General features: G+C 41.5%; 1 protein-coding gene across 2 annotated transcripts in view; it reads right to left on the bottom strand.

Annotated features, from left to right (window-relative positions):
* The window catches only part of LOC124711250 (proton-coupled folate transporter-like), a 165,761-nt gene that overhangs the window by 115,205 nt on the left and 22,758 nt on the right, over positions 1-27,798 (bottom strand). The window contains exon 3 of one of the 2 annotated variants that reach the window (XM_047241220.1): positions 5,600-5,908. The exons of the other annotated variant lie outside the window; for it this stretch is intronic. Coding sequence (XP_047097176.1) covers positions 5,600-5,908 — 309 coding nt within the window. The remainder of the gene's footprint in view (positions 1-5,599; positions 5,909-27,798) is intronic. 2 annotated transcript variants of the gene reach the window in all.

Genomic DNA, 27,798 nt, shown 5'->3' with positions numbered 1-27,798 from the left:
TACGAGCAGCAGCAACTTGAAATTAGTGGGGGTTGAGGCCTGGTGGGTAACGGCAAGAGAGAATATATTGAAGGGCAAGTTCCCATCTCCAGAGTTCTGATAGGTTGGTGTCAGTGGAAAGTATTCAGATGACCCAGATGGTGTAACACTGTGCCAAGATGTGCTGGCCGTGCACCAAGCCATGTTTAGCCACAGGGTGATCCTCATTACCAACAAACACTGTCTGCCAGTGTCTGTTCATGCAAATGGACAGTTTGTTGCTGGTCATTCCCACATAGAAGGCTTCACTTCCTCATCCCCTCATACCCAGAACTTCCCACAGAAGAACCCCAAAAGTGCCCCACTTGTGACAGGATACTTTCCGGGACTGGATCAGATTCTGAATGTGGCTCTCCAGCAGGGATATGACTTCCTCAAATCCTGCCCTGAAATGAGATCCATCCTTCATGAAATCCTCCCCACTCCACTAAGAGTGTCTTTCCGCCATCCACCTAACCTTCGTAACCTCTTGGTTCATCCCTATGAAATCCCCAAACCACCTTCCCGACCCTCTGGCTCCTACCCTTGTAACTGCTCCCGGTGTAAGACCTGTCCCATGCACCCTCCCACCACCACCTACTCCAGTCCTGTAGGTGTACAGGATCAAAGGCACAGCCACGTGTGAAAGCACCCACATGATTTACCAACTGACATGCCTACACTGTGAAGGCTTCTATGTGGGAATGACCAGCAACAAACTGTCCATTCGCATGAGCGGACACAGGCAGACAGTGTTTGTTGGTAATGAGGATCACCCTGTGGCTAAACATGCCTTGGTGCTTGGCCAGCACATCTTGGCACAGTGTTACACTGCGCGGGTTATATGGATACTTCCCACTGACACCAACCTATCAGAACTCTGGAGATGGGAACTTGGCCTTCAATATATTCTCTCTTCCTGTTATCCGCCAGGCCTCAACCTCCGCTAATTTCAAGTTGCCGCCACTCGAACCTCACCTGTCATTCAACAACATCTTTGCCTCTGTACTTCTGCCTCGACTGACATCTCTGCCCAACCTCTTTGCATTTACACATGTCTGTCTGTGTCTGTATATGTGCGGATGGATATGTGTGTGTGTGTGTGTGTGTGTGTGTGCAAGTGTATACCTGTCCTTTTTTCCCCCTAAGGTAAGTCTTTCCGTTCCCGAGATTGGAATGCCTCCTTACCCTCTCCCTTAAAACCCACATCCTTTCATCTTTCCCTCCCCTTCCCTCTTTCCTGATGAAGCAACCTTGGGTTGCGAAAGGTTGAAATTTGTGTGTGTGTTTTTTAATCTCTCTACCAACATACCAACGCTTTCTCGTTTGGTAAGTTACAGCATATTTATTATATATAGACACTCACACACTCACTGATGATGTTTGTAGCCAGCAACAAGGAATTATTCCAGAAAAACTGTGACATTTACAATCATAACACAAGACAGGGGAATAATTTCCACCAAGGCTCTGCAACTCTGACAAAAGTCCATAGGGCACTAATTGAGTCAGAAATAGAAGTATATAACAAGTTTACCATCAGCATAAAAAAAGGAAACTGATGACATGCAGGTATTCAAAAGGAAACTGAAAACATTCCTCAGAGAACAAACTCATTATAAAATGAATGAATTCCTAGAGTAATACGGCATCCTTGTGAATAAATATGGAGAAAAGAAAATGTTTTGCTTATCCCATTAAAACAAAATTATGTACGTATAATATAAATTATAGTGATAAAATGTAAATTTATTTATATCATAGGTTAAAATGTGTACTACCATTTATTATACTCTATTAGCTATTCACCTGAACTTACTTGTGTGATGAAGATAAAAATTTTTTGTTTTAGTTTAAATCATAATGACAAAATGTAAATTTCATTATTTATATGTGACACTGGAATAAAAATGTGTACTTCCATTCATTCTGCTATTTTAAGCATTAATTTGGACTTATACAAGTAAAATGCAGGTTTTAATATTGTCCACAGTCAATTGTTCATAGAAAATAAGTATTTGCATGATATATAAAATGCTCACATAATTTTGTATTATTTCACTTAACATGTCTATGTTACTACTACACCCTTTGTCCAATATGTAACCAACAGGACCAAATAAAAAATCAAATCAAATCAAATAAATTGGAGCAGTAAGTTCCTTCCTTAGGGAGAAAACAATGATAGATTGAAGTAGGGTGGAAAGGATGGGTAATCACTCAGACCCCAGGATGGGAGAGATCCACCTGTTGCAAAAGTGAGGAAAGACAGAGTTCACTTGGATTTGAGCTCACTGAACAATATTTTTATGTAAACATTCCTGATCACTTTTTAAAACTACATTATTGCCATTTTATCTAAGGAAGGGTACCCAACTGTTGTTGCACGCATTTTGAATCTATATAGTGTGTTGAATAACCAATATTGGAATATCAAACAATGGAAACTCCAGTTTAGAATACCGATGATTATAAAAAGAATAGATCACCACTCACTGAAAAGATGACACACTGAGTTGCAGACATGTACAACAAAAAGTTTGTTACATGCTATCAGCCAAAGCCTTCTTCAAAAATGAAAGGAACATATACACATGTTCACACAAAGAGGCACACCTAACACACACATGACTGCCATTTTTGGTCACTCAGCAGTTGGGCTAGAGTAGCCAGAGATGGTGGTCATGTGTGCCTGAAGTGTGCCTGCTTGTGTGAATGTGTGTGTGGGTTTTCCTTTCTTTTTTTGAAGAAGGCTTTGCCTGAAAGCTTAGTGAGTAACAATCTTTTTGTTGTGCCTTTTTGCAACTAAAAGTGTCATCTTTACAGTGAGTAGCAATCTATCCTTTTCATAACTTTAGTATCGAAATGTGAATATGATGCAAATTAGAGCTGCTATGGGCAAGAAATGTAGGAGCTGTCAAATGTAGACTATGAGTACACTTAGAGACAGGAAGCCTCATGCAGATTGGTCCAGATGTGGCTGAATACTGTAGGTGGATGAGCAATTGCATTCAGTAATGGAAATTTGTACTTTAAAAGATATTGTTCAGATTTGTAGCATTCATGTATAATTCCATGTTGTTTTTGCATTCCAGTGAACTGATCACATACCTCATTACTTATTCTTTCTTGTAGCACCTTCCTGTTGCTGTCATGTCATTTCAGCATCTTTTTGACATTTTGCAAAACTGTCTTGCTTTTTATTTGTCTTTCTTTTGACATTACAGTAGCGAATTTGACACAAGGGGACATGTCTAGGGCTACTCCAGAAGAGCATCACTGTGGAGGATCATTACCTCTTGGCTGCTTCGTCCAGATTCTGTAGGTATTCGCCACATAACCTTCAGCAGATTCATTTGTATTCTTCTTTGGTGGTGATGGACAATATGAGGTACCACAGCTATTGTCACTGACATGTTATGTTGAACCATTTTCTGATGTCAGCCCATTTTCTAGCTATATCTCTGGATCATCCTCAAAATCACTCTCAGTATCATCTTCATTGGTGACTTTTTTTACCTTCCATAAGGGTTCTATATTTTTCAACAACAATATCTTCATCAAATAGCCTTTTTTCAAATATACAAAGGGCATTCAAAAAGTTTTGCACAATCACATCTAATTTTTTGCAGGAGGAGAATGAAACTTTTTGTGGACATACTTGGAACATTTAGCTATAAGTTGGTGTATAAAAGTATTTTCTTTTATTTACAAGTGAGCCATAATGGACCATGAAGTAGATGTCAGGTTGCAACCACGTTGGTGATGGAATTCCTCTTCAAGATCGGTGATGACTCTGCCACATTAATTCACAGGAAATTTCTCCCTGTTTATGGGGAGGACACAGTGGATTGCAGCAGTATCCAGTGATGGTTGCAGAGGTTTAAAGAAGGTGATTTATCTCTAGTGGACAATCCACCATGCGGTAGACCATCGACGGCAGTGAGTGATGTGAATAAGGAGACCATTGATCAAATCATCCAAAATGACAGATGTGTGATGACATGACAGCTTGCTGGAATGACTCATTTGTGATTGGGTAGTGTGGTATCACTGGTACAGTCACTACGATAAAGAAAAATCTGTGCATGTTGGGTGCCTAGTTTATTGACAAGAGAAAGATTCTCATGAAGACCTTTACTGAAGAGTGGAAACAGTGTTTTAACAGAGTCATTACCCAGCATGAAACATGGCTGTTTTTGTCTGAACCTGAGAACAAAACCCAATCCATGGAGTGGCGTCATCTAGGTTCCCCTCAGAAAAAGAAACCAAGACTGTCATGAACAGCAGGCTGGAAGGTGATGGCCTCCTTCTTCTGGGGTCAGTGTGGTGTCATTTTCATTGAGTTTTTGGAACCTGGCTCCACAATTAACCAGGATTGTTACTGTTTGTGAATGCACAAGCTGTGATGTGCCATCAAGGCCCACAGACCACAGCTTCAGACTACACAATGACAATGCCAAACCCCATGCAGCCCTTATGATGCAGGAGAAAATCAGGAAAATGGCTTGGAAAATTATTCCTTATCCTCCCTACAGTCTGGACTTGGCTCCATTTGATTTTTACCTCTATGGTCGTCTAAAGGCTTACCTGCACAGTAAAACATTTGATAGTGAGAAGGACTTTATTTCCTGTGTCAAGCGATGGTGTAAAAGTCAATCCCCAGAATTTTACCAAAGTGCGTTTACATCATGGAAAGAACGTTGGGCCTGTGGGAGTGACAAGTCGATAGTCGACAAGACACTGAGAGATTCTCTTTACGAGCGGGGTTCTTTGGAGGACACGACGAGTGTTCGTTTTCCTGCGTTAACGTATGTATGAAGTGTGTTTGTGCGGTACAATAAAGGTGGTCGTTCACAGTATAAATTCCACACAAGTGTTTTCCTTTATGTAGTGAAATTACCCGTACAGGCCAGATGTGTCACAGCTGATGGAGGCTACATTGAGTAGGCTTAATGTTTAGCTAAATGTTCCAAGTATGTTCACAAAACATTTCATTCTCCTCCTGCAAAAAATAAAAAAAATAGAGACAAATGTGCAAAACTTTTTGAATGCCTTTTGTATATTTGAAAACTATGCAATCTGCCCTAGCTGGCCTTTACCCAAAATACCGAAGAGATCCACCAACAACTTAACGACCACAGCCTATGCATCTAACACATAGTATTCACTCTAATATGTAACTAACAGATCAGTTCTGCATCTACTCCCATCCTTGTGCTCCCTACTTCCCTCTCCCTTTTTCCATTTCTAACGGTCCATAGCATGTCAAATTGCACCAAACGTCTTTTTTTTATATTCTGAAAAATAAATAAATTGGTCTCGTTCAAAAGTTAGTGACAACTATGGGTACCTTTCCTTAAAATTAATTTTTCAAAAGCAAATTAATTTTATTCTTGATCTTTGACTATTGTTCCAGCTTTTAATTTACATTTCAAGATAAATCAGTTATGATGAATGTATGCATAGCAGTTAAAAAAATTGAAATCTTTGTGTAGAGTACTGGTAATATGAATATAACTACCAAACTTAATGGATATGAAATAACAATAAAAGTAAAAATCAATAACACACATATTACCAATCATGGGACACATCAGAAGTGGTAGCCGTCCACCCCTATCACTCCATGGCCCAATGAATACAGTCATTATGGCAGGCACTAGGTTTTCAAGTAGGGCCTTTGCTGTAAGCAAATTGGCAACTTGTGGTTGAATCATGTTCTTTTCAGTATCATTTAGTGACATACAGTGATCCTGTGAAAGACCTAGTTCTTTCTGGCAAACACGGTCTAACAATAGTTTCTGTGTCACAGTACTGGTTAGTGCACTTGCCAAAAAGGTCATGAAAACAGCAGGTTCCACTGCCAGTAATGGTATGCTGCTTCTCCCTGTCAATATATGAACAGAAATTAAATGTCAGTGCTATACTAATGAATTAGAAAAGTGGACATATCAGTGGATACTCAGAGTAGTTGCAAGAAAACATTTAAACATCATGTTTCCACAGTTTTTCACAGCAGCATGCCTGAATAAACTCTTCTCGTTTTACAGGCTGTATCATTGAATAAAACACTGAAGCTTCTGAAGGCCTTAAGTTTCTACAGCCCCACAGCATCTGCCAGTACTGAATATTGTTAGTGGAACACAGCAATGCATTAGGAATCTCTCTCACAACACAGCTGACGAGGTCAGGTTAATTACCAGCCAAATTATGTCAAAAGCTAAGTCACCAAAATCTGATATTAGCCAGAAGGAATGACATGGTTTACACTTGTTATGTGAGTGTGAGGACTTGGTTGTTTTGCTAGGTGATAAAGGAAATGCCATATTGGTTCTCATCACTGAAGACCTTACCTTAAGGTGCTACATTTATTAGAAGATAATACATACTAGAAACTGATTCGTGATCTGACAAAGGCCATTATCAGAAAGACAGGGGGATTATTAAAAGACTCTGGCTTAACACATGAAGTGCTGAAGAAATTAGTGCCTTGTGCCACCAACCTATGAGGATTTATAGATTGTTGAAGATACACAAAGAAAATGTCCCTCTTAGGCCCACTGTTATTGCACCCACAATGGGACATTGTGGACACGATGTATGAAATTCACAGACATTTGTTGAGCCACTCAAGAAAATGAAGACAAGTCAAAATGACATAATGGGTGGTCTGGACATAGTGCCATTTTTGATGAGGGTGCCAACAGTACAAGACAAGCTGGATCTTTAGGCCCATCGGTTTCCAACTGGGATTGTCACGATGTTTGACATGACACAATTTCAGAGGCTTTTATATACCGGGTGATTAAAAAGTCAGTATAAATTTGAAAACTTAATAAACCACGGAATAATGTAGATAGAGAGGTAAAAGTTGACACACATGCTTGGAATGACATGGGGTTTTATTAGGGGGGGAAAAAAGTTCACAAAATGTCTGACAGATGGCGCTGGACAGCAAAACGTCAGTGACTGCGCATGACAATCATGTATAAAAGGAGCTGTAATGAGAGAGAGAATCAGATGGGCCAGCAGTCGCAGCATGTTGACGTTACCTGAAAAGGCGCTTTTACTGAAGCTGTATTATCGGAATGGGGAATGTGCTAGTTCAGCGTTATGTTCCTATCGCCATAGGAAGGGGATTCAAATGGGTAAAGGTCCGTTGACAAATGCAGCTGTGGTGAGAATGATTTCGAAGTTCGAAGCCATGGGTTGTTTAGATGATAGACACTGTAGTGGCCAACCGAGCACAAGACGTAATGCTGCTGAGACAGTTCAGGAAAAAATGGAGACTGTAGTGGGTTCGTCTATGCACAGGGAAGTCAGCGCTCGTGCAGTTGCCTGTCGCACCGGCATTCCATACACTAGTGTTTGGTTGGCACTTAGGCGTACCCTCCGATGCTGTCTGTACAAAATCCATCGGCATCATGAACTGTTACCTGGCGATTTAGTGAAGTGGAGGGCATTTGTGGTGTGCTCGTTTCAAAAGATGGTTGAAGATGACGATTGGTTGAGTAACATGTTGTGGACCGACAAAGCTCATTTCACGCTCCGAGGGTCTGTCAACGCCCACAACTGCAGAATTTTGGCTACCGAAAATCCTAGAAGTGTTGTGGAAACTCCGTTGCATGATGAGAAAGTCGTGGTATGGGTTGGATTTATCACATCTACTGTTATTGGGCATTTTTTCTTCAAGGAAATGCGTGATTCTGGTTTTGTAACTTCTACCGTGACGGGTGAGAGGTACGCCGATATGTTACAGAATCGCATCATCCCCAGCCCAGGTGATAAACACCTGCTGGAACGTACGATGTTTATGCAGGATAGTGCTCCATCTCATAATGCTAGATGCGTGAAAGGTCTCTTGCGCGTGTCGTTTGGTGATGATCGTGTGCTCAGCCACCACTTTCGTCATGCTTGGCCTCCCAGGTCCCCAGACCTCAGTCCATGCGATTATTGGCTTTGGGGTTACCTGAAGTCGCAAGTGTATCGTGATTTTTTGAACTTTTGTATATTTTTGGTTCTAATAAAACCCCATGTCATTCCAAGCATGTGTGTCAATTTGTATCTCTCTATCTACATTATTCCATGATTTTTTCAGTTTTCAAATTTATAATGACTTTTTGATCACCCGGTATATGGGCTCACTTTGGCACAAGTTTTCACCTGCCACTTCAGTCTATGTACATAAAATCATACCTGTATGAGATCCAGTAAAGTCTCCAAAATTGTGTCATTTCACTGAACTTGGGTTTCAGATTGCATCAACCATTTACATCCAACGCTGAGGTGCTATTCAAGAACATGGAGAGCCTTGACAATTCAGTTCATGTGTAAGGGAGATTATAAAGTAGCGAGAATTTGGACTGAGAAGGGAGACATGCCAGGGTAGTCCACACAGTTGTGCAAACCACTGTGCCAAGGTGGCTTAGTGGCTAATGCACTTGTCTAGTAAGCAAGAGACCTGGGTTTGATTCACGGCCTTGGTGGTACAAATTTTCACTTGTCTCTTCAGTCTAAGTACATAATGTCAAGTTATTTTGACATATTCGAACAACAATGACCTCATGTACTGTGATGAATATTGTGAGATGACTGATTGCACAGTGATCAGATCCCAATTTCTCTGGCAGTTGCAAATTTCATGATGGATCACTTTGAGGAGAAGGCCCTGAACTCTGTGACATTGGGTTCATCTTGCTCCCTACAGTATGCTGATTACACTTTTGTGATATGGTCACATAGTGAAAATGCACTACAGCAGATCATTGATCACACAAGCCATGTCCATCCCAACAATATATTTATTATCGAGGTAAATAAGGATGGAAAGCTATCATTCTTTGATGTGTTAGTTGAGCAGAAGGCAGGAGCTAAGCTTGGTCATTCAGTGTACCGGAAACCAATGCACACTGGTTGGTACTTGTGTGCTAATAGTTTTTACCGCTCTATACACAAAAAGCAGTGCTGAACATGTTAGTACACACAGATAAAATTATTTCTAACAAAGATTACTTAAAGTCTATATTACAGCAATTGAGAAGCATGTTCTGGAAGAATGGTTACAACAAGGGAGACACTGCAAACACTTTCAGATGCCACCAACAAATAATGTCTTGTGAATTGGCAAAGAGGCCAAGCCAGCTGCATTCCTGCCATAGTGTTGGACAATGTGCAACAATTTAGGGCACATATTGCAGAAACATGGACTCGGATCAGTGTTCCAGCCTGCCCCCAGAATATGAGATACATTACACCCCGTTTAAGACAAAATACCTCTTCCAGTGCCTGATGTCTGTGACATCCCTTGTGAATGTGGCATCATCCATGAAGTTCAAACAGTTCACACAGTTGTGGAGCTTTGTACTGAGTGCAAGTGACATATTAAAGAGAGGGTACTTGAGAAGCCGGCCATAGGTAAGCATTGTCTGGAAAAGGACATAAAATACAACTTCAAAAGATGAGAATCTTGTCTCGTGGAACATCATATTGGGATTCCATTACATAGGAGGAGGCTGAGATTAGAATAAACAGCAAAAACTTTAACAGAGACCAGGGGTACACACTTAGTAGAGCATGAGGGTGGGCTTTGGATATAAAGTGAAAGCAAATATGGATGCCTGATGCTTCTAGGAAGATGGGAGTGGCAGTTTCAAGTGTGGTGCTATTATTGTGTCACCTGACATCATTGGCCCTATGGCGGACAGGAGCTACTGTGATCTGCACAACTTGTCTTCTGCACACGCACCACTTCTGTCCTCTCTGACTGGTTCCAGATGCTGCAATCATGCCCATATAAGCAAAAAACCATGTCAGCCCCAGCAGTCAATTTAATTTTTACTCCTGATGATGATGGAAGAGATAGCCATTGAAGGCTCAAGTGTTTTACTCAATATGACGTGGCTTATATGTGAGTGTAGGCTTTCTCGGTGAATTTCGTATATGAAGTCCTCACGGGTTGTTAGCCAAGTAGAGTCGTCATCTCGTGGAAGTGTTTCGATGGAATGCGTCTCCATCATCTTCGCCTGAAGATGATGGAGACGCATTCCATCAAAATATTGCTACGAGACGACAATGCTACTTGGCTGACCCAACCCATGAAGAATTCGTATATGACATGGCTTGTAAACTTTATTCATTAAATACATTTTAGGGATATGGAAATGTTAAAGCAAAGTGAAATAAAATAAAGAATTTGTAGAAATGATAGTGTCCTTCCAACAAAATTTCTTTAAGCATTGTACTAAAAGGAATTACGTTGTTAGCATAAAGTACACTACTAAATAGTTGTCACAGGGGGTCTCACATTGTATTTTATTTAATTATTCAATTGGTTACACTGACCAGATTGTACACAACATAAAACATCGTGAAATGATTTATTAGTTGTTATGTGGTGCACATGATAGCTGTTCCACTTTCGTTGCTCACTTATTTGTGTTTTTGTGTTTGCTCTCTCTCTCTCTCTCTCTCTCTCTCTCTCTCTCTCTCTCTCTCTCTGTTAATTATGTATATTCAGATTTCAGTCAAGTCTGAAATTTCATGGCAGATAAAAACTGAGTGTTCTCTCCCTCCCTCTGTTAATTATGCATATTTAAATTTCAGTTAGGTTTGTAATTCTGTGGTAGATTAAAATTGTGTGTTTGACTGGGATTCCTAGCAGGAACCTTGCTTTTCACATGCAATGCTGTTAATGACCGAATTACCCAGGCATTACACATCATCAGCTGTAGACTGGAAGACTCCCTAGACTGTGGCTAACGCATTTATCCACAGTATGCTTCTTTCCAGGAGTGCTAGTCTAGCAAGGTATGCTGGAGAACTTCTGTGAATTTTGGAAGGTAGGAGATGAGGTTCTGGCAGAAGTAGAGGTGTGTATGTGGATTGTGGGTTGTCTGGGTAGAACAGTCAGTAAGAGTATTACTGACGAAAATTGAGGTTCACTGTAAGAGTCCTGTTCCAGCACACAGTTTTTGTAAATTTGTAGTAAGATCTTATGGGAACAAACGCTTAGGTCATTGGTCCCTAAGCTTCCACACTACTTAATCTAACTGAAACTAACTTATGCTATGGACAACACACATACCCATGCCCAAGGGAGGACTCAAACCTCTGGAGGGGGGAGCCGCGCGCACAGTTTTAATCTGCCGTGAAGATTAAAAACAGCACAAGGGTTAGGCAATTATCTGACTGGCTGCACAGATGATAATGAGATTGGAAAAATATGTGATGAGATAGAAGAAATAATTCAATATATTACGGGAGATGAAAATTTAATTATGATGAGGGCTGAAATTTGGTAGTAGGAAAAGGAAGAGTTAGAAGAGGGGAGACAAATGAGAGGGGAACATGATTAGTAAACACTGTTTAATCATCACTAACAATTGATTTAAGAATCATGCAAGAAGTTTGTATACATGGCAAAGACATAGTGATAGTGGAATGCTTCAGCTAGGTTATACAATGGTAAGATAGAGATTTAGGAACCATATTAGAAACTACAAAACATTTCAAGATACGAAAACAGCAAGTAGAAAATCTGTTTCTGATGTTCTACCATGAGAATAGGGGATATGAAAGTGTTAAAGAAATTTGGTATTCCACAGACTAATTTGAAAATGAGAGTAAAATAAAAGGCTAGTACTAAAGAAGCTTCACAGAAACATATGTCTGATATTTTGGGTCTAAAATTTGCGATATGATTTCCATTATTTTGACTTAAATAATTAATTGCTTATTATTTAAATCAGGAAACATAATTAAATGTAAATGATAAAACTGAAATTATTGAAATGGCTAACTACATTTTACAGGGACAGGGGCCATAAGCCTTTTTTCAGCAAACAATAGGAGAAGAAACTTGCTGAATATATGCTGCTAATGGAAAACTCACAATTTGGTTTAATTCTGACCGAGCTTCAGATGCTGGCTTCTGATTTAGCAGAGAACAGTATACTTCAGCAAAGCTTCAATAAAAAGAAGAAGATGATGAGTAAATACTGGTTGTATCAATTCTTTAGTATAAATCTGGGCCTTAAGTTATTGTACTGGCATAACAATACATAAAATAAGGAAATGGCAACCAATCACCTATAACAGACTGATGTATGGCATACAGACAAATGTAACAGAAAATAGATTTCACAAACTTTCAAGCTATGTCTCTTTTTCTAGTAGAAAGTACATGCATTCATACAAACAACTACACAGGCACACAAACACACATTACTGCTGCCGTGGTGACAGTGATTATAGATTAATGATTATTGAGAGGAACTGGCTGGGCTGATGGACATGAGGATGGAGTAGGGAAGGATGCATGAGGGAGGGATGTTGTAGTGAGGTACTGCATGGCAAGAGGGGAGAGACAGATGACTAAATGACTGCCCAGCAAGCTGAAAGGAATTCTGTTGGGGCAGAGTGTATAAGAGATACCAAAGAGAAGGGAAAGGGAGAGGTAAAAAGAGAGGAGAGTGGAGATGGAGGGGGAGATAAGGAGGGAAGAGAGAAAGGGAGAGGGGAAGGGGGGAGGGGATGAGAGAAAAGGCCCTTATGGGTGGTGGTGGTGGTGGGGGGGGGGGGGGATAGTAAGAGAAGGCAGTACACAGTCTGTACAGGGAAGGAGTGGTGTGAACAACAGAAGGCAAAAGGGAGAAGGTAAAGGGAGCCAGTGGGAACGGGGTAGGGATTAGGCCAAGGAGATTGTGAGAATGCAGGATATGCTGGAGAGACACATTCACCTGAATAGTTCAGAGAAATCTGTGCAGCATGTTTGGCAACTAGATGGTCAAGTTTGCAGTTGGTCACAGATTGGTGTTGACCATTCATGTGAGGAGAGAATTGGTTATCTGTCATAACTATATACAATGCTGTACAGTGACTGAAGCACAGCTGATATGTAATGGGGCTGCTTTCACACATGACCCTGCCTTTTACCTTTTATGGAAGGAAATGCCTGTGACTGGATTGCAGTACAAGATGGTGTGTGTGTGTGTGTGTGTGTGTGTGTGTGTGTCTGGTACACATCTTACACATCTCATCCACTAGGAAATGACCCATGTGGAGCAGGATTGGGAGCAGGATTGGAATAGGGATGGATGAGGATATTCTGTAGAATTGTTGGGTGATAGAACACCACTTTTGGAGATGTGGGTAGGATTTTGGGTAGGACATCCCTCATCTCAGAGTATGATGAGAGGTAGTAGAAGCCCTGGTGTAGGATGCCACTGAGATGATCAGAGCAGGGTTTATTTATCGATTTGACCTTCAAATCTGAAATAACTGTGTGTCAGGATGTGACTGGCCAGGAGGATTAGGCAAGAGGTGGTGGGTCTGAGAGAACACTGGGAAAGGTAGTGTAGGGCATGGGCATGGGATGTGTTTGTGTACAAGTATATCACATCCACAGCCAAGCTGCCAACCTTGAGCAAAAGCTCTCAGTAATCAAGTGGCAAGTATGGAGACACGCCAAGAGGCCTTCACCTGGGAAATTTTGCAAATTAAGAGGTCTGATTTAGGCCTTTAAATGCTATATTTCAGACCCTTTCTCACCGTTTTATCCATTTCATAATGATTGACCACTGATTTGAGCTCATATTCTGGTCACATCACATGACAATCGTCGATGTGTTGTACATTTCCAGAATCGTGGAAATGTCAACTTTTATTTGGGGTGTGACTATTACATTTTAGTTGAAAAGGGTGCTTTATAAGTGGTAATACTTAGGGGAAGGCGTGATTTATCGACCATTTTTTGCGAGTGTCGAATTTGTCAAGTTGTAAACGTCAGACTGCATTCGGCAGAAAAAATTGCTTTGCACAGTTTAAAAATACAAATCATACTAAACTTCCAACTGTCGTTGCTTTCCAGTTACTCATTTTGTCCCAATAATGTTGGATGTAGATTGCTGCAATTCGCCTAGTGGAGATACGTATTAACAAGAGGATGTCCACACTGAAAGTGGTACCAGTGACGAAGACACAGCTGTGGCAGCAATAATTACCAAAGCACAAAGGACAACTAAACCAAGCAGAAAGATAAATACGTGTTCAGTAAACTAGACAAAAAATCGGTAGTGTCACATCACAATTAGGAACTTGAAACTTTCAGCATAGGGCAGAAGCATGTAGAGGAAGTATTACTCATGTTTAAAAGAATAGTTGACCACGCACTAGATAGATATGTACCCGGTAAAACAATTCATTCTGGTATGGAACCTCCATGGTATACAGTCAGTGTAAAGAAACTTCTAAAGAAACAGACATTACAGCATAATAGGTGAAAACAAAGCGTAGGGCTATAGATAGAGAAATGCTGAATGCAATGCATTTGGTTGTCAAGGGAGCAATGCATGATGCCGTCAATGACTACTGTATCAAAATACTGTCAAATGACATTTCACAAAATCCAAAGAAATTATGGTCAGATGTAAAGGCTATTAGAAGCACCAAAGTTAGTGTCCAGTCCCTAGCGAACGAGACAGGAACTGAAAATAAGGATAGCAAAGTAAAAGCTCCTTTTTCAAATGTTCCTTTAGCAAGGACCCAGAAGAATTGCCATAATTTAGTCCTTGTACCACTGAAAAGATGAATGAAATAAGTATTACAGTCACTGGTGTTGATAAACAGTTGAAATCGATAAAACTGAACAAAGTTCCAGGCCCCACTGGAATCGCTGTCGGATTCTATACTGAATTTGCGGCTGAGTTAGCCCCTCTTCTAACTATAATCTACCTTAGATCCCTCAAACAAAAAACAGGTAGGAGAAGTGATCCAAAAACTACCGTCTAATATCCATGACATCGATTAGTTGTAGAATCTTAGAACATATTCTGAGCTCAAACATAATGAGGTATCTTGAACAGGATGACTTCCTCAATGCCAACCAGCAGGGATTTCGAAAACATCGATCATGCGAAATCCAGCTCGCATTTTTCTTACGTGACGTACTGGAAACTCTAGATTGAGTCAACCAGGTAGATGAGTGTTTCTTGATTTCTGAAAAGCTACGGTGGTGGACTTCGATTTACTGGTAGAACACTGCTTACAAATCACTTATGCGACCCATCCTAGAATATTGCTCAAGTGTGTGGGACCTGAACTAGATAGGACTAACAGGAGATATTAAACATAAACAGAGAATGGCAGCATGGATGGTCACAGGTTTGTTTAATCTGTGGGAGAGTGTTACAGAGATACTGAAGGAACTGAACTGCCAGACACTTTGAAGACGACGTAAACTGTCCCGAACATGTATGTTAACAAAGATTCAAGAAACGACTTTAAACGATTACTTTAGAGATATACTACAACCCCCTAAGTATCGCTCACATGGGGTTCGTGAGGATAAGATTAAAATAATTATTGCACGCACAGGCATTCAAACAATCATTCTCGCGCCATACGTGAAAGGAACAGGAAGAAACCTAATAACTGGTACAGTGGGAAGTACCCTCTGCCACGCACCTCGCGGTGATTCCGAATTATAGATGTAGATGTAGAAGACGAAAGTGTAAATGCAAGCTCTGTTATTGCCTTTCACGGCTGTTATGTTTTTATGCGCGTAAATCTACATAAACCGCTAATATCACATCTTTAATTTATTTGCTTTTGCATTTCCATGAGCTGCATACTCCTGTGTTCTACATTGCCGTACCTCTGAACAATATTTCCACTTCATTGTTGATTGTTGCAGAGTTTACGTAGCGGCTTTCCGTCAGATAGGAAACAGTAGCGGCCCCATTTGTTACTGTGTATTCGTGTAAGACAGTTCTCGTAACACAGTTAGTTGCCTAGCACTTGTGTGAAAAGTCTATAGCGAACAGTGCGCTTGCTTACTTTGAGACCGAAAGAGAGCGGGGCGCGAGCAGTTTTGTGCCACAGTCAGTAAAGAGAACTTCCGAAAGTCTCGGTATTTGTGAAAGTACTGGAAGCGAATTTCGTGAGAATATAGAGAAATTTCATATCTTGTATCACCAGAAAAGAGTATGGCAAACAGCAGTAGTTTGTATTGGACGACTTTACACAAGGAATCATAAGAAGAAAAATCCATGGCTTCTATGTGGTAAAGGAGTTTCCAACAGTAGCAGCCGTGTCGGGAAAACTGAAGACTAAAGTGGAAGATTTTCCTGATATGAGTGTAACAGCCTTTACGTGTTATACGAAAATTGGGCTTCAGATACAAAAAGTTAAACAAAAAACCTGTGCTGATGGAAAATAACTAAGTAGAAAGAACAAGAGACAAGTTCATATGGGAAATAGGACACTTGCGCAACACTGGATGGACTATTCATGACACTGATGAGAGTTGATGTGGAGCAAATCATTCCAAAAAGTTTGGTTGGCAGGAACAAAAATGCCTTATGTATCAGAAATTATCACAGAGGACGTGTTCATGAGTGGAATGCCTGGAAAGGAGAAAGTCAAACACCGTCCGGTTCTGAAAAAAGGAACGGAGATGGCACAAAATTGTTAAGGCTTTCGTGGTCACTTGTTGACACACTGCCTATTTGCTTCTGTCTCGGGTTCTTCGGCTGACGTTCATCTGATGATTTTACTGACAGGTTGAAAGAGGAGAGCCGCACCGGAAATGAGCGCGGAGAAGCCCTCGGACGTTGGCGCGCCAGGTACTTACAGTCTGCGCCCGCGAGTTCGGCTTCAGTTCACCACCGGCAATGGAGGATGAAGCTCTGACAATGCCAGCCACTCGTGCTGGCGAAACGTCAATAATATCATCAGACGAACGTCGGCCGAAGAACCCGAGACAGAAGCAAATAGGCAGTTGGTGAACGAAGATGGGTCTGTGAAAAATGCTGGCTTATGTTTTATTGGTCAAAAAGGGGGTGTAGCATACCATTCTGAAATGAGTGCTAGACGCGTTCTCGAAAAATTACCGAATAAATCTGCGACTGCTTTACATCAGGATACATATCACAGGATAAATCCAGAATCATGAAATTCATCTGCGAAGTCATTCTATTATTGAATGGATGGAAAGCAATAATGTAGAGCTTCCATCTACTACCACGTCATATGAGCTGGCGTACTGGAACACGTGCGAGCGCACTTCAGGGCGGAGGAATACCTTTTCGAAAGTATACTGCGATCAGTGGACAATAAAATTAAACTCGAGTGGTTGCCTGTAACGCACTGCGAATTGAACGCCATTGACCTTATGTGAAAATCTGTCAAGGACAGAAAATAAGAATTTTGAAATAAATGACACTTTATAGTTGTGTCGCTCCGCTCAAGCAAGTGCTCCGTAAGTGTCTGGAGGAATTCGGTTAGTGATGCACAGAGCCCACAGTCTTTACACGGCAATAGAACCGTTGCTGATCCAAGCAGACTACAGCAATAACAGCACCGTGACCCCAGCCAGCAGCGAAAGGAATTAAGGTAGATTTTATTGTAGTCATCGTTCTTTACTGTAAAATTTATTCGAGCTAATCGACTTTTCCATTTACTGTTGAAATGCGCTATACAAATGTTCATTTATTGTGAGCTGCTTACGTATTTTGTTTGCAATTTCCCATATCATTTCCCCCTGCTCGCAATAAAAACTGGACCCTGCAGTGCTGTTCTGCAATGCTACTGCGCAGTTGGCGTTCTCCGCTGACGAACAGGCGCATACGTCGTTTTAACAGTTATGCTCCACCACAGCCTCGCATATATAGCCACTACTAACACAACTGCTTTACAAACTGTTAACTAATAAACACTAGGAGTATTCATTAGTAAAGACATATGATGTAACCAACAAAAGTTCCAGCTTAACACCAGTGCCTTCTCCACCGTAATGACTATAACGGTAAGCTTAATCGCAGCATATTGAGTCTGACAATACAGCGATGAAACGAGTTACCAGAAAATAACGAAAATCAGCATGTAAATACAACATTGTTGTATCTTTAAACTGTACAAAGGAAATTTTTCTTATAATTTCCGTCTGATTTTTATGCGTCCTTGGAGTTGACACTCACTGAAAAAAGCTAGAAAAAGCACGGTTACTCATAAATATTTCCGCGTATGTCGCCCCCATTTCAACCAAGATGTAATATTCAAACACTGAACAAAAGTAGACATTTCCACGATTCTGGCAAGGTACTGGTGTAACGTATCGATGTTTGCAATGCAGTGTGGCCAGAATATGAGCTTAAAGTCAGCGGTCAGTCTTTATGGAATGTTTAATAAATAAAAGTTTTCTAGGCAAAATAAACAGATTACGTGGAAAGTCATCCAAATGGTGCCTTCAAAACTTCAGTTCTACACTCCTGGAAATTGAAATAAGAACACCGTGAATTCATTGTCCCAGGAAGGGGAAACTTTATTGACACATTCCTGGGGTCAGATACATCACATGATCACACTGACAGAACCACAGGCACATAGACACAGGCAACAGAGCATGCACAATGTCGGCACTAGTACAGTGTATATCCACCTTTCGCAGCAATGCAGGCTGCTATTCTCCCATGGAGACGATCGTAGAGATGCTGGATGTAGTCCTGTGGAACGGCTTGCCATGCCATTTCCACCTGGCGCCTCAGTTGGACCAGCGTTCGTGCTGGACGTGCAGACCGCGTGAGACGACGCTTCATCCAGTCCCAAACATGCTCAATGGGGGACAGATCCGGAGATCTTGCTGGCCAGGGTAGTTGACTTACACCTTCTAGAGCACGTTGGGTGGCACGGGATACATGCGGACGTGCATTGTCCTGTTGGAACAGCAAGTTTCCTTGCCGGTCTAGGAATGGTAGAACGATGGGTTCGATGATGGTTTGGATGTACCGTGCACTATTCAGTGTCCCCTCGACGATCACCAGTGGTGTACGGCCAGTGTAGGAGATCGCTCCCCACACCATGATGCCGGGTGTTGGCCCTGTGTGCCTCGGTCGTATGCAGTCCTGATTGTGGCGCTCACCTGCACGGCGCCAAACACGCATACGACCATCATTGGCACCAAGGCAGAAGCGACTCTCATCGCTGAAGACGACACGTCTCCATTCGTCCCTCCATTCACGCCTGTCGCGACACCACTGGAGGCGGGCTGCACGATGTTGGGGCGTGAGCGGAAGACGGGCTAACGGTGTGCGGGACCGTAGCCCAGCTTCATGGAGACGGTTGCGAATGGTCCTCGCCGATACCCCAGGAGCAACAGTGTCCCTAATTTGCTGGGAAGTGGCGGTGCGGTCCCCTACGGCACTGCGTAGGATCCTACGGTCTTGGCGTGCATCCGTGCGTCGCTGCGGTCCGGTCCCAGGTCGACGGGCACGTGCACCTTCCGCTGACCACTGGCGACAACATCGATGTACTGTGGAGACCTCACGCCCCACGTGTTGAGCAATTTGGCGGTACGTCCACCCGGCCTCCCGCATGCCCACTATACGCCCTCGCTCAAAGTCCGTCAACTGCACATACGGTTCACGTCCACGCTGTCGCGGCATGCTACCAGTGTTAAAGACTGCGATGGAGCTCCGTATGCCATGGCAATCTGGCTGACACTGACGGCGGGGGTGCACAAATGCTGCGCAGCTAGCGCCATTCGACGGCCAACACCGCGGTTCCTGGTGTGTCCGCTGTGCCGTGCGTGTGATCATTGCTTGTACAGCCCTCTCGCAGTGTCCGGAGCAAGTATGGTGGGTCTGACACACCGGTGTCAATGTGTTCTTTTTTCCATTTCCAGGAGTGTATTATGTATACTTTCATATCACTCAGAGCATCAGGAAGGTCAACAAAAGCAGAGAACTGTAACCAGCCACAATGGGACAACCAGCAGAGAGACATGTGGAATTGGGTTTGCGTTGTTTAGAGAGTAGGGAAGGGTAAGAGTTTGGAGGGTCGATGGTGCGAGGATTTTTTCAGTCACACAGTCATCCAAACATCAATCTCTGCCTATTTCGCATTCGCCAATACTGAAAACTCTTATTTGCCCTATGAAAACTCCAGGCACACACCCTCTTTTTGAAATCTTGCCTAGCACATGATGTAGTGTTGACAGATTGCCAACACTACGCACATTATTTAAGGGAGGCGGCCATTAAGCAAGCAGGCAGACTTGATGGTCTGAAACAGGATACTTCATAAATGCGATAAAGAAAAGTACGTTGCTTTGGGAATACTTAACTTTAATTCATCCTTGGTGTATACATCTTTCTTGATGAGACATTTCATACAATAACTATCAAACTATGTAAGGCTAATGGCGCCTTGTTAGGTCGTAGCCATGGACTTAGCTGAAGGCTATTCTAACTATCTGCTCGGCTAATGAGCGATGCTTCGTTGTGTAGTCGCTAGAAATGTCGTCCGTACAACTGGGGCGAGTGCTCGTCCGTATCTCGAGACCTGCCTTGTGGTGGCGCTCGGTCTGCGATCACACAGTGGCGACACGCGGGTCCGACATGTACTAAATGGACCGCGGCCGATTTAAAGCTACCACCTAGCAAGTGTGGTGTCTGGCGGTGACACCACACATGATATGCCACCTAATGGGCTTACCATTCAAATTGGAGTCTCAGGCTGTCACCCATCTTATCACAAGAACCATCACCCTTTCCATTTCCATCAGTTCCTCTCACTCATCAGTCTCGTCCTTCATTATCATATAATCGAAGTTAAAACCACACTTGACAGCCTCTGCTCATTGTATAAAATGCTTTCTTTGTGTAACAACAACATCTAGAATACTGTCACTGCACTGGAAACTATTGTCCTTCACCTGTTTGAACAACATTCCCTGCACCGTCTCAGGAAACTGTCGCAGCTACTCCTGCCTTATGCCTGCGTGGGATTATCTCTAGCCAATAAAGAGCTACATCTTTAATACAACCCTCCCATCAGCCCCTCATAGCTCTCTGACCATGGCTTGCTGACTTACTCCACCTTCCACATCCCCAGAAACTTCCTCCACCCTCTATAAAGCCTAGTCCACACTCAGTGTTGTCTGTATGTGTTGCACAGCTATACTGAGTCTGAAACAGCATTGCTGCAATTGAGACCTACAAAATTTTCCCACGTGCCTGGGCTTTACTGTGAGTCAAAAGTGACACAAGATTTGAGTCCCAATGAAAAAGGATTCTCTGAAACAATGTTGCGCAACATTGCAATTGTGGACAAGTTCAGGTGAAGTTTGTCTTAGTCCAGTGTAATACCACAACCCCTTGAGACCCCATATTCTACTCCAATCTCATCTTCACTCTCCTGAAGAGGGCATATATATAATATTAGTAATTTAACTAATTGCACAGGGTGCAGCCAACTGCAAATGGTGGCTCATGTCAGTACCAATGATGTGTATCACTTTGGATCAGAAGAGATTCTCTTTGGTTTTGAACGGCTAACAGAAGTGGTAACGGCTGCCAGTCTTGCTTGAGAGATGGAAGCAGAGGAGACCATTTGCAGCATAGTCGACAAGACTGATCGCAGAACTCTGGTACAGATTCGAGTGGAGTGCCTGAATCTGAGACTCAGACACTTCTGCGACTGTAGGCTGCAGATTCTTCGACTCGCACCAAAGGGTGGTTGGGTTTCGGGTTCCACTGAATAGGTCAGGAGTCCACTACACGCAGGAGGCGGCTACACGGATAGCAGGGGCTGTGTGGCATGGACTGGGCATTTTTTTAGGTTATAGGATATGGGGAAAACACAAAAAGGGCTTCAGTCACAAAGGGTGCAGGTCGAACACAGGAAGAACGTAGATACAAGAACCATCGGTATAACAGTTGAGCTCGCATCTCGTGGTTGTGCGGTAGCGTTCTCGCTCCCCTCGCCCGGATTCCCGGGTTCGATTCCCGGCGGGGTCAGGGATTTTCTCTGCCTCGTGATGGCTGGGTGTTGTGTGCTGTCCTTAGGTTAGTTAGGTTTAAGTAGTTCTAAGTTCTAGGGGACTGATGACCATAGATGTTAAGTCCCATAGTGCTCAGAGCCATTTGAACCATTATAACAGTTGAAAAATGTCGTAGCTGTGTAGGGAAAGTACCAGGGCTCCAGGCGCTAATAGAAAGCACTTATTCTCAAATCGTTATAGGCACCCAAGCTGGCTAAAGCCGGAAATAAGCTCAGCCGAAATTTTTGTGAAGAACCTAACGGTGTTCCGAAAAGATAGGCTAAACATGGTTAGGGATCACGTATTTGTTACTGTTAGAAGTAGATTATCTTGTCGCGAAATTGAAGTAGATAGTTCCTGTGAATTAGTATTGGCAGAGGTCACTGTTGGCCACCGAAATAAAATAATAATTGGATCATTTTACTGATCTCTCAATTCAGATGACACAGTTGCTGAAAGGTTCAAAGAAAACTTGAGTTTGGGTCCAAACACGTACTCAACTTATACGGTTATAGTTGGTGGTGAGTTTAATTTACCCTTGATGTGATGGCGAAAATACATGTTTAATTCCGAAGGTACGCATAAAACATCATCTGAAATTGTGCTAAACGCATTCTCTGAAAATCATTTCGAGTAATTAGTTCATGAGCCCACACGAATAGTAAACAACTGTGAAAACGCACTTAACCTCTTAGCAACAAATAATCATGCGTTAATAGCGAGCAACAAAACGGATACGGGATTTAGTGAACATAGTGCTGTTGTAGCGAGACTGAATATTGTAACCCCCAAATCCTCCAAAAATAAACGAAAAATATACCCATTCAAAAAAGCAGATAAAAATTCACTTGACACCTTCCTGAGAGACAATCTCCACTCCTTCCAAATTAAGAACATAAGTGTAGGCCAGATGTGTCTTGAATTCAAAGAAATAGAAACGACAACAATGGAGATTTAGACCAAATAAATTAACAAACGACAGAGCTGATCCTCCTTGGTACACAAAACGGGTTAGAACACTGTTGCAGAAACAACGAAACAAACATGCCAAATTGAAACAGACGCACAAATCTCCAAGATTGGCGATCTTTTATGGAAGCTCGTAAGTTCGCGCGGTCTTCAATGCGAGATACTTATTATAGTATCCACAACGAAACTTTGTCTCTAAACCTGGTAGAAAATCCAAAGAGTATGTGAAGTATTCTAGCGGCAAGACACAATCAATGCCTTCTCTGCGCGATAGCAATGGAGATACTAGCGAAGAGAGTGCTACCAAAGCAGAGTTACTAATCGCAGCCTTCCGAAATACCTTCGCAAAAGAAGACGAAGTAAATATTCCAGAATTCGAATCAAGAACAGCTACCAACATGAGCAACGTAGAAGTAAATATCCTCAGAGCAACTTAAGTCACTTCATAAAATCAAGTCTTGTGGTCAAGACCGTATACCAATCAGGTTCCTTTCAGAGTATGCTGATGCAATAGCGCCATATTTAACAATCAAATATAACCATTCGCTCGACAAAAGGTCTGTACACAGAGACTGGAAAGCTGCACAGGCCACACCAATATATAAGAAAGGTAGTAGGACTAATTACAGGCCAATATTACACTAATGGCCATTAAAATTGCTACACCAAGAAGAAATGCAGATGATAAACGGGTATTCATTGGACAAATATATTTTACTAGAACTGACATGTGATTACATTTTCACGCAATTTGGGTGCATAGATCCTGAGAAATCAGTACCGAGAACAACCACCTCTGGCCGTAATTGAGTCAAGCAGAGCTTGGATGGCGTGTACAGGTACAGCTGCCCATGTAGCTTCATCACAATACCACAGTTCATCAAGAGTAGTGACTGGCGTATTGTGATGAGCCAGTTGCTCGGCTACCATTGACCAGACGTTTTCAATTGGTGAGAGATCTGGAGAATGAGCTGCCCAGGGCAGCAGTCGAACATTTTCTGTATCCAGAAAGGGCCGTACTGGACCTGCAACATGCGGTCGTGCATTATCCTCCTGAAATATAGGGTTCAAAAATGGTTCAAATGGCTCTGAGCACTATGGGACTTAACTTCTGTTGTCATCAGACCCCTAGAACATAGAACTACTTAAACCTAACTAACCTAAGGACATCACACACACCCATGCCCGAGGCAGGATTCGAACCTGTGACCGTAGCAGTCGCGCGGTTCCGGACTGAGCGCCTAGAACCGCTAGACCACCACGGCCAGGGAAATATAGGGTTTCACAGGGATCAAATGAAGGCTAGAGCAACGGGTCGTAACGCATCTGAAATGTAACGTCCACTGTTCAAAATGCCGTCAATGTGATCTAGAGGTGACCGAGACGTGTAACCAGTGGCACCCCATACCATCACGGCTGGTGATACGCCAGTATTGCAATGACGAATACACGCTTCCGAGGTGTGTTCACCACGACGTCGCCAACACGGATGCGACCATCATGATGCTGTAAACAGAACCTGGATTCATCCAAAAAAATGACGTTTTGCCATTCATGCACCGAGGTTCGTCGTTGAGTACATCATCGCAGGCGCTCCTATCTGTGATGCAGCGTCAAGGGTAACCGCAGCCATGGCTCCGAGCTGACAGTCCATGCTGCTGCAAATGTCATCAAACTGTTTGTGCAGATGGTTGTTGTCTTGCAAACGTCCCCATCTGTTGACTCAGGGTCGAGATGTGGCTGTACGATCCGTTACAGCAATGCAGATAAGAAGCCTGTCATCTCGACTGCTAGTGATATGAGGCCGTTCCTGAACCCACTGATTCCATATTCTGCTAACAGTCATTGGATCTCGACAAACGCGAGCAGCAATGTGGCGATACGATAAACCGCAATCGCGATAGGCTACAATCCGACCTTTATCAAAGTTGGAAACGTGAAGGTACGGATTTATCCTTCTTACACGAGCCATCACAACAACGTTTCACCAGGTACCGCTGGTCAATTGCTGTTTGTGTATGAGGTTAACCAAAGACTGCGTTTTATTGGCAGGACACCTAGAAATTGTAACAGATCTACTAAGGAGATGGTCTACACTATGCTTGTCCGTCCTCTTTTAGGATACTGCTGTGCCTTGTGGAATCCTTACCAGATAGGATTGACGGACTACATCGAAAAAGTACAAAGAAGGGCAGTACGTTTTGTATTATCACGAAATAGGCGACAGAGTGTCACTGAAATGATGTAGGATTTGGGGAGGACATCACTAAAACAAAGTTGTTTTTCGCTGTGGCAGAATATTCTCACAAAATACCAATCACCAACTTTCTCCTCTGAATGCGAAAATATTTTGTTGACATCGACCTACTAGGCAAAAAAGGTCACCATGATAAAATAAAGGAACTCAGAGCTTGTACGGAAAGATGTAGATTTTTGTTCTTTCCGCGCACTATAGGAGATTGGAACAATAGCGAATTGTGCAGGTGGTTCGATGAACCCTCTGCGAGGCACTTTAATGTGATTTGCAGAGTATCCATGTAGATGTAGAGTTTAAACTGTTGTTTTGACATTGTTTACATTGGGCATCACCATTACATAAAATGAAGGAAACATGTTGTATTAGGAACTAATGTACCATCATAATTTACACACAATACAAATTTCAGGAGCATGGTACGAATGATTTTGCTATTGTAATTACACAGTAATTAATGATTAAGTTCCGATATTTCCAAGTCATTAGAGAGTCAGCTATTTTTATGTTTTGAAACCAGAAATTGTTTGAATCCCCAATAAAAAAATATGACACGATGATTTTTCAGTTAGAATCAAGCACTGGTGTTAGTTGATAGAACTGTAATTACGACCATATAGAAATGTAAAATTTTACTCATACAAAAATTAATTAGATGCATCTATGCCTTTCATTCAATACATCAAATCACTCTGATCACCTGAAAATGATTTTTCTTTAAATCAGATAAACTCTATGCAAATTAACAAAATATATTGTTGCAGTTATAAAACATGTAATTTATAGTCTTAATAGAAACAGATTCTTTCCTGTCTTTGTATGAAATTATTCACTTTTATTCTTTGTAAATTTCTATGTAATTTGGGAAGATATATGTGAAAACTCCAACTATAAAAAGGCAAAATTCAGAATGTAACAATGACAGTAATTGTTTAAAACCAAATAAATAGAGGTGATCTGTACGTCGCTGTACTACAGTCTTAGACCGAATTTTGTATCAACAGCATGTAGTCAGGCTTTGTAAGTTTTACAATGTATGTTTGCCGCCAAACATCTAGTGTGCTAAATAAAACCCGTTATAAACAAGAAGCACTGAAACTTATTTAAACTATTGAACGATTTCCATGTGATGATGCAGTATCATCAAAATGAACCTGTGGGAGCATCAAGAAGCAGCACCCTGGATTACACAAGTTATGTATAAAAATGGGTGTAGAATGTGTGTGGTAAAATGTGGTATACTGAACATTGTTTCTCTTGTGTTACACAACAATACACATCCCAAACTTCACATAAACATTTTCGCCATGTTTTATTACAACATGGGTGTAGAATGTCTGTGGTAAAATGTGGTATACTGAACATTGTTTCTCTTGCGTTACACAACAATACACATTCCCATTACTGGGATGTGAATAGAAATAAGGACCTGTACGGACAGGGGGACATTTGAATCAATGGACTAACACCAACAGCCAGCAGCAAGGATTGTCAGATGAGAACCAAATATATTATTTACATACAGAGAGTAGGAAAACGTTAACTGATAGGAAGTGAAATTGCATGCTAACATCAATTACGTGTCACATACGTTGCAAATATTATAGGAAAGATAATTTTCGTAAGTATTTTTTTTACCATCTTATCAAGTTGTGCAAAATTAGTTAATATGAGTAGAAGAAATATATTTTCTGTACGTGACCAAGACAGAATCACAACAAGATAGGGTTGGCAGCTGCATGCATCGACGCCGAATCTAAACATTCTAAGTCACGAGACTTCATCAAGTAGAATATTTTCACCTTTCCATGGATTTCAACTGGAAAACCTACTGAAACAATTTTCTAACTTACCAGATAGTAACCTGCCGGAGAGAGATAAAAAAAATTGAGACGATGCTGAAAATAATTTTAGAAAAATAGACAATATTGTAGACAAAATGGACAAGAAACTAGTAGCAATTAGGGAAGATGTTAATAAGGCAAATAGAGAAATAAACAGAGTAAATGAAAGAGTAGACATTTAGAATCTGAAGTAGATTGTTTGAAGAGTTTGCTATTACTGCATTACAGCTAGTTAATAATCGTATTGACGTAGTCTATGAATGAGTAAAAAGAACAGAAAACATTGTCATTGACGAACTTGACAGACGAAAGTCAGAACTGCATAACATATAAACTTATACTGAAACTGAAAATAATTTCACTGAGGTGAAACTAAAATTAAATTCTATACTTGTTTCAGAACAATTTTTTTCTGTTAACAGCAAAGTTAATGAAGTAACAAATAATCTTTGAACAGTCAACTCCAAAGTTGTAAATCTAGAGACTAACATGGTTAGTAGTATATACAGTGGTAATACCATGCTTCAAAACAACTGCAACAATGGTGTTTATTTATTTATTTATTTTATTTATCCATCCGTTGACAATAAATATTGTATGGATGTTGTCAAGCTGATACAAACAATATATACGTAAAAAAGTACAAAACAAAATAATACAATGAGATTAATAATAATACAATGAAAGTAATATAGCCTATATACATCCCTGCTTGTTATTTTAAATGCATAATCTGCTTTTCATAAGGCTTTAGTTTTGTCCTCCCTAAACGGCAAGTCCTTATATACACCACACTGCTTAAGTATATATTTACATCACACAACAGCTGTCCTTTAAGTATGTAAATGTAATGAATGATTAGGTAATGAATGATTAGGTACATATTGAGTATT

The sequence above is a fragment of the Schistocerca piceifrons genome, chromosome 8 (genome assembly GCF_021461385.2).
Source record: "Schistocerca piceifrons isolate TAMUIC-IGC-003096 chromosome 8, iqSchPice1.1, whole genome shotgun sequence".
Taxonomy (NCBI): Eukaryota; Metazoa; Arthropoda; class Insecta; order Orthoptera; family Acrididae; genus Schistocerca; species Schistocerca piceifrons.
The sequence above is the reverse complement of the archived record's forward strand: the minus strand, read 5'-3'. Positions and strand labels throughout refer to the sequence as shown.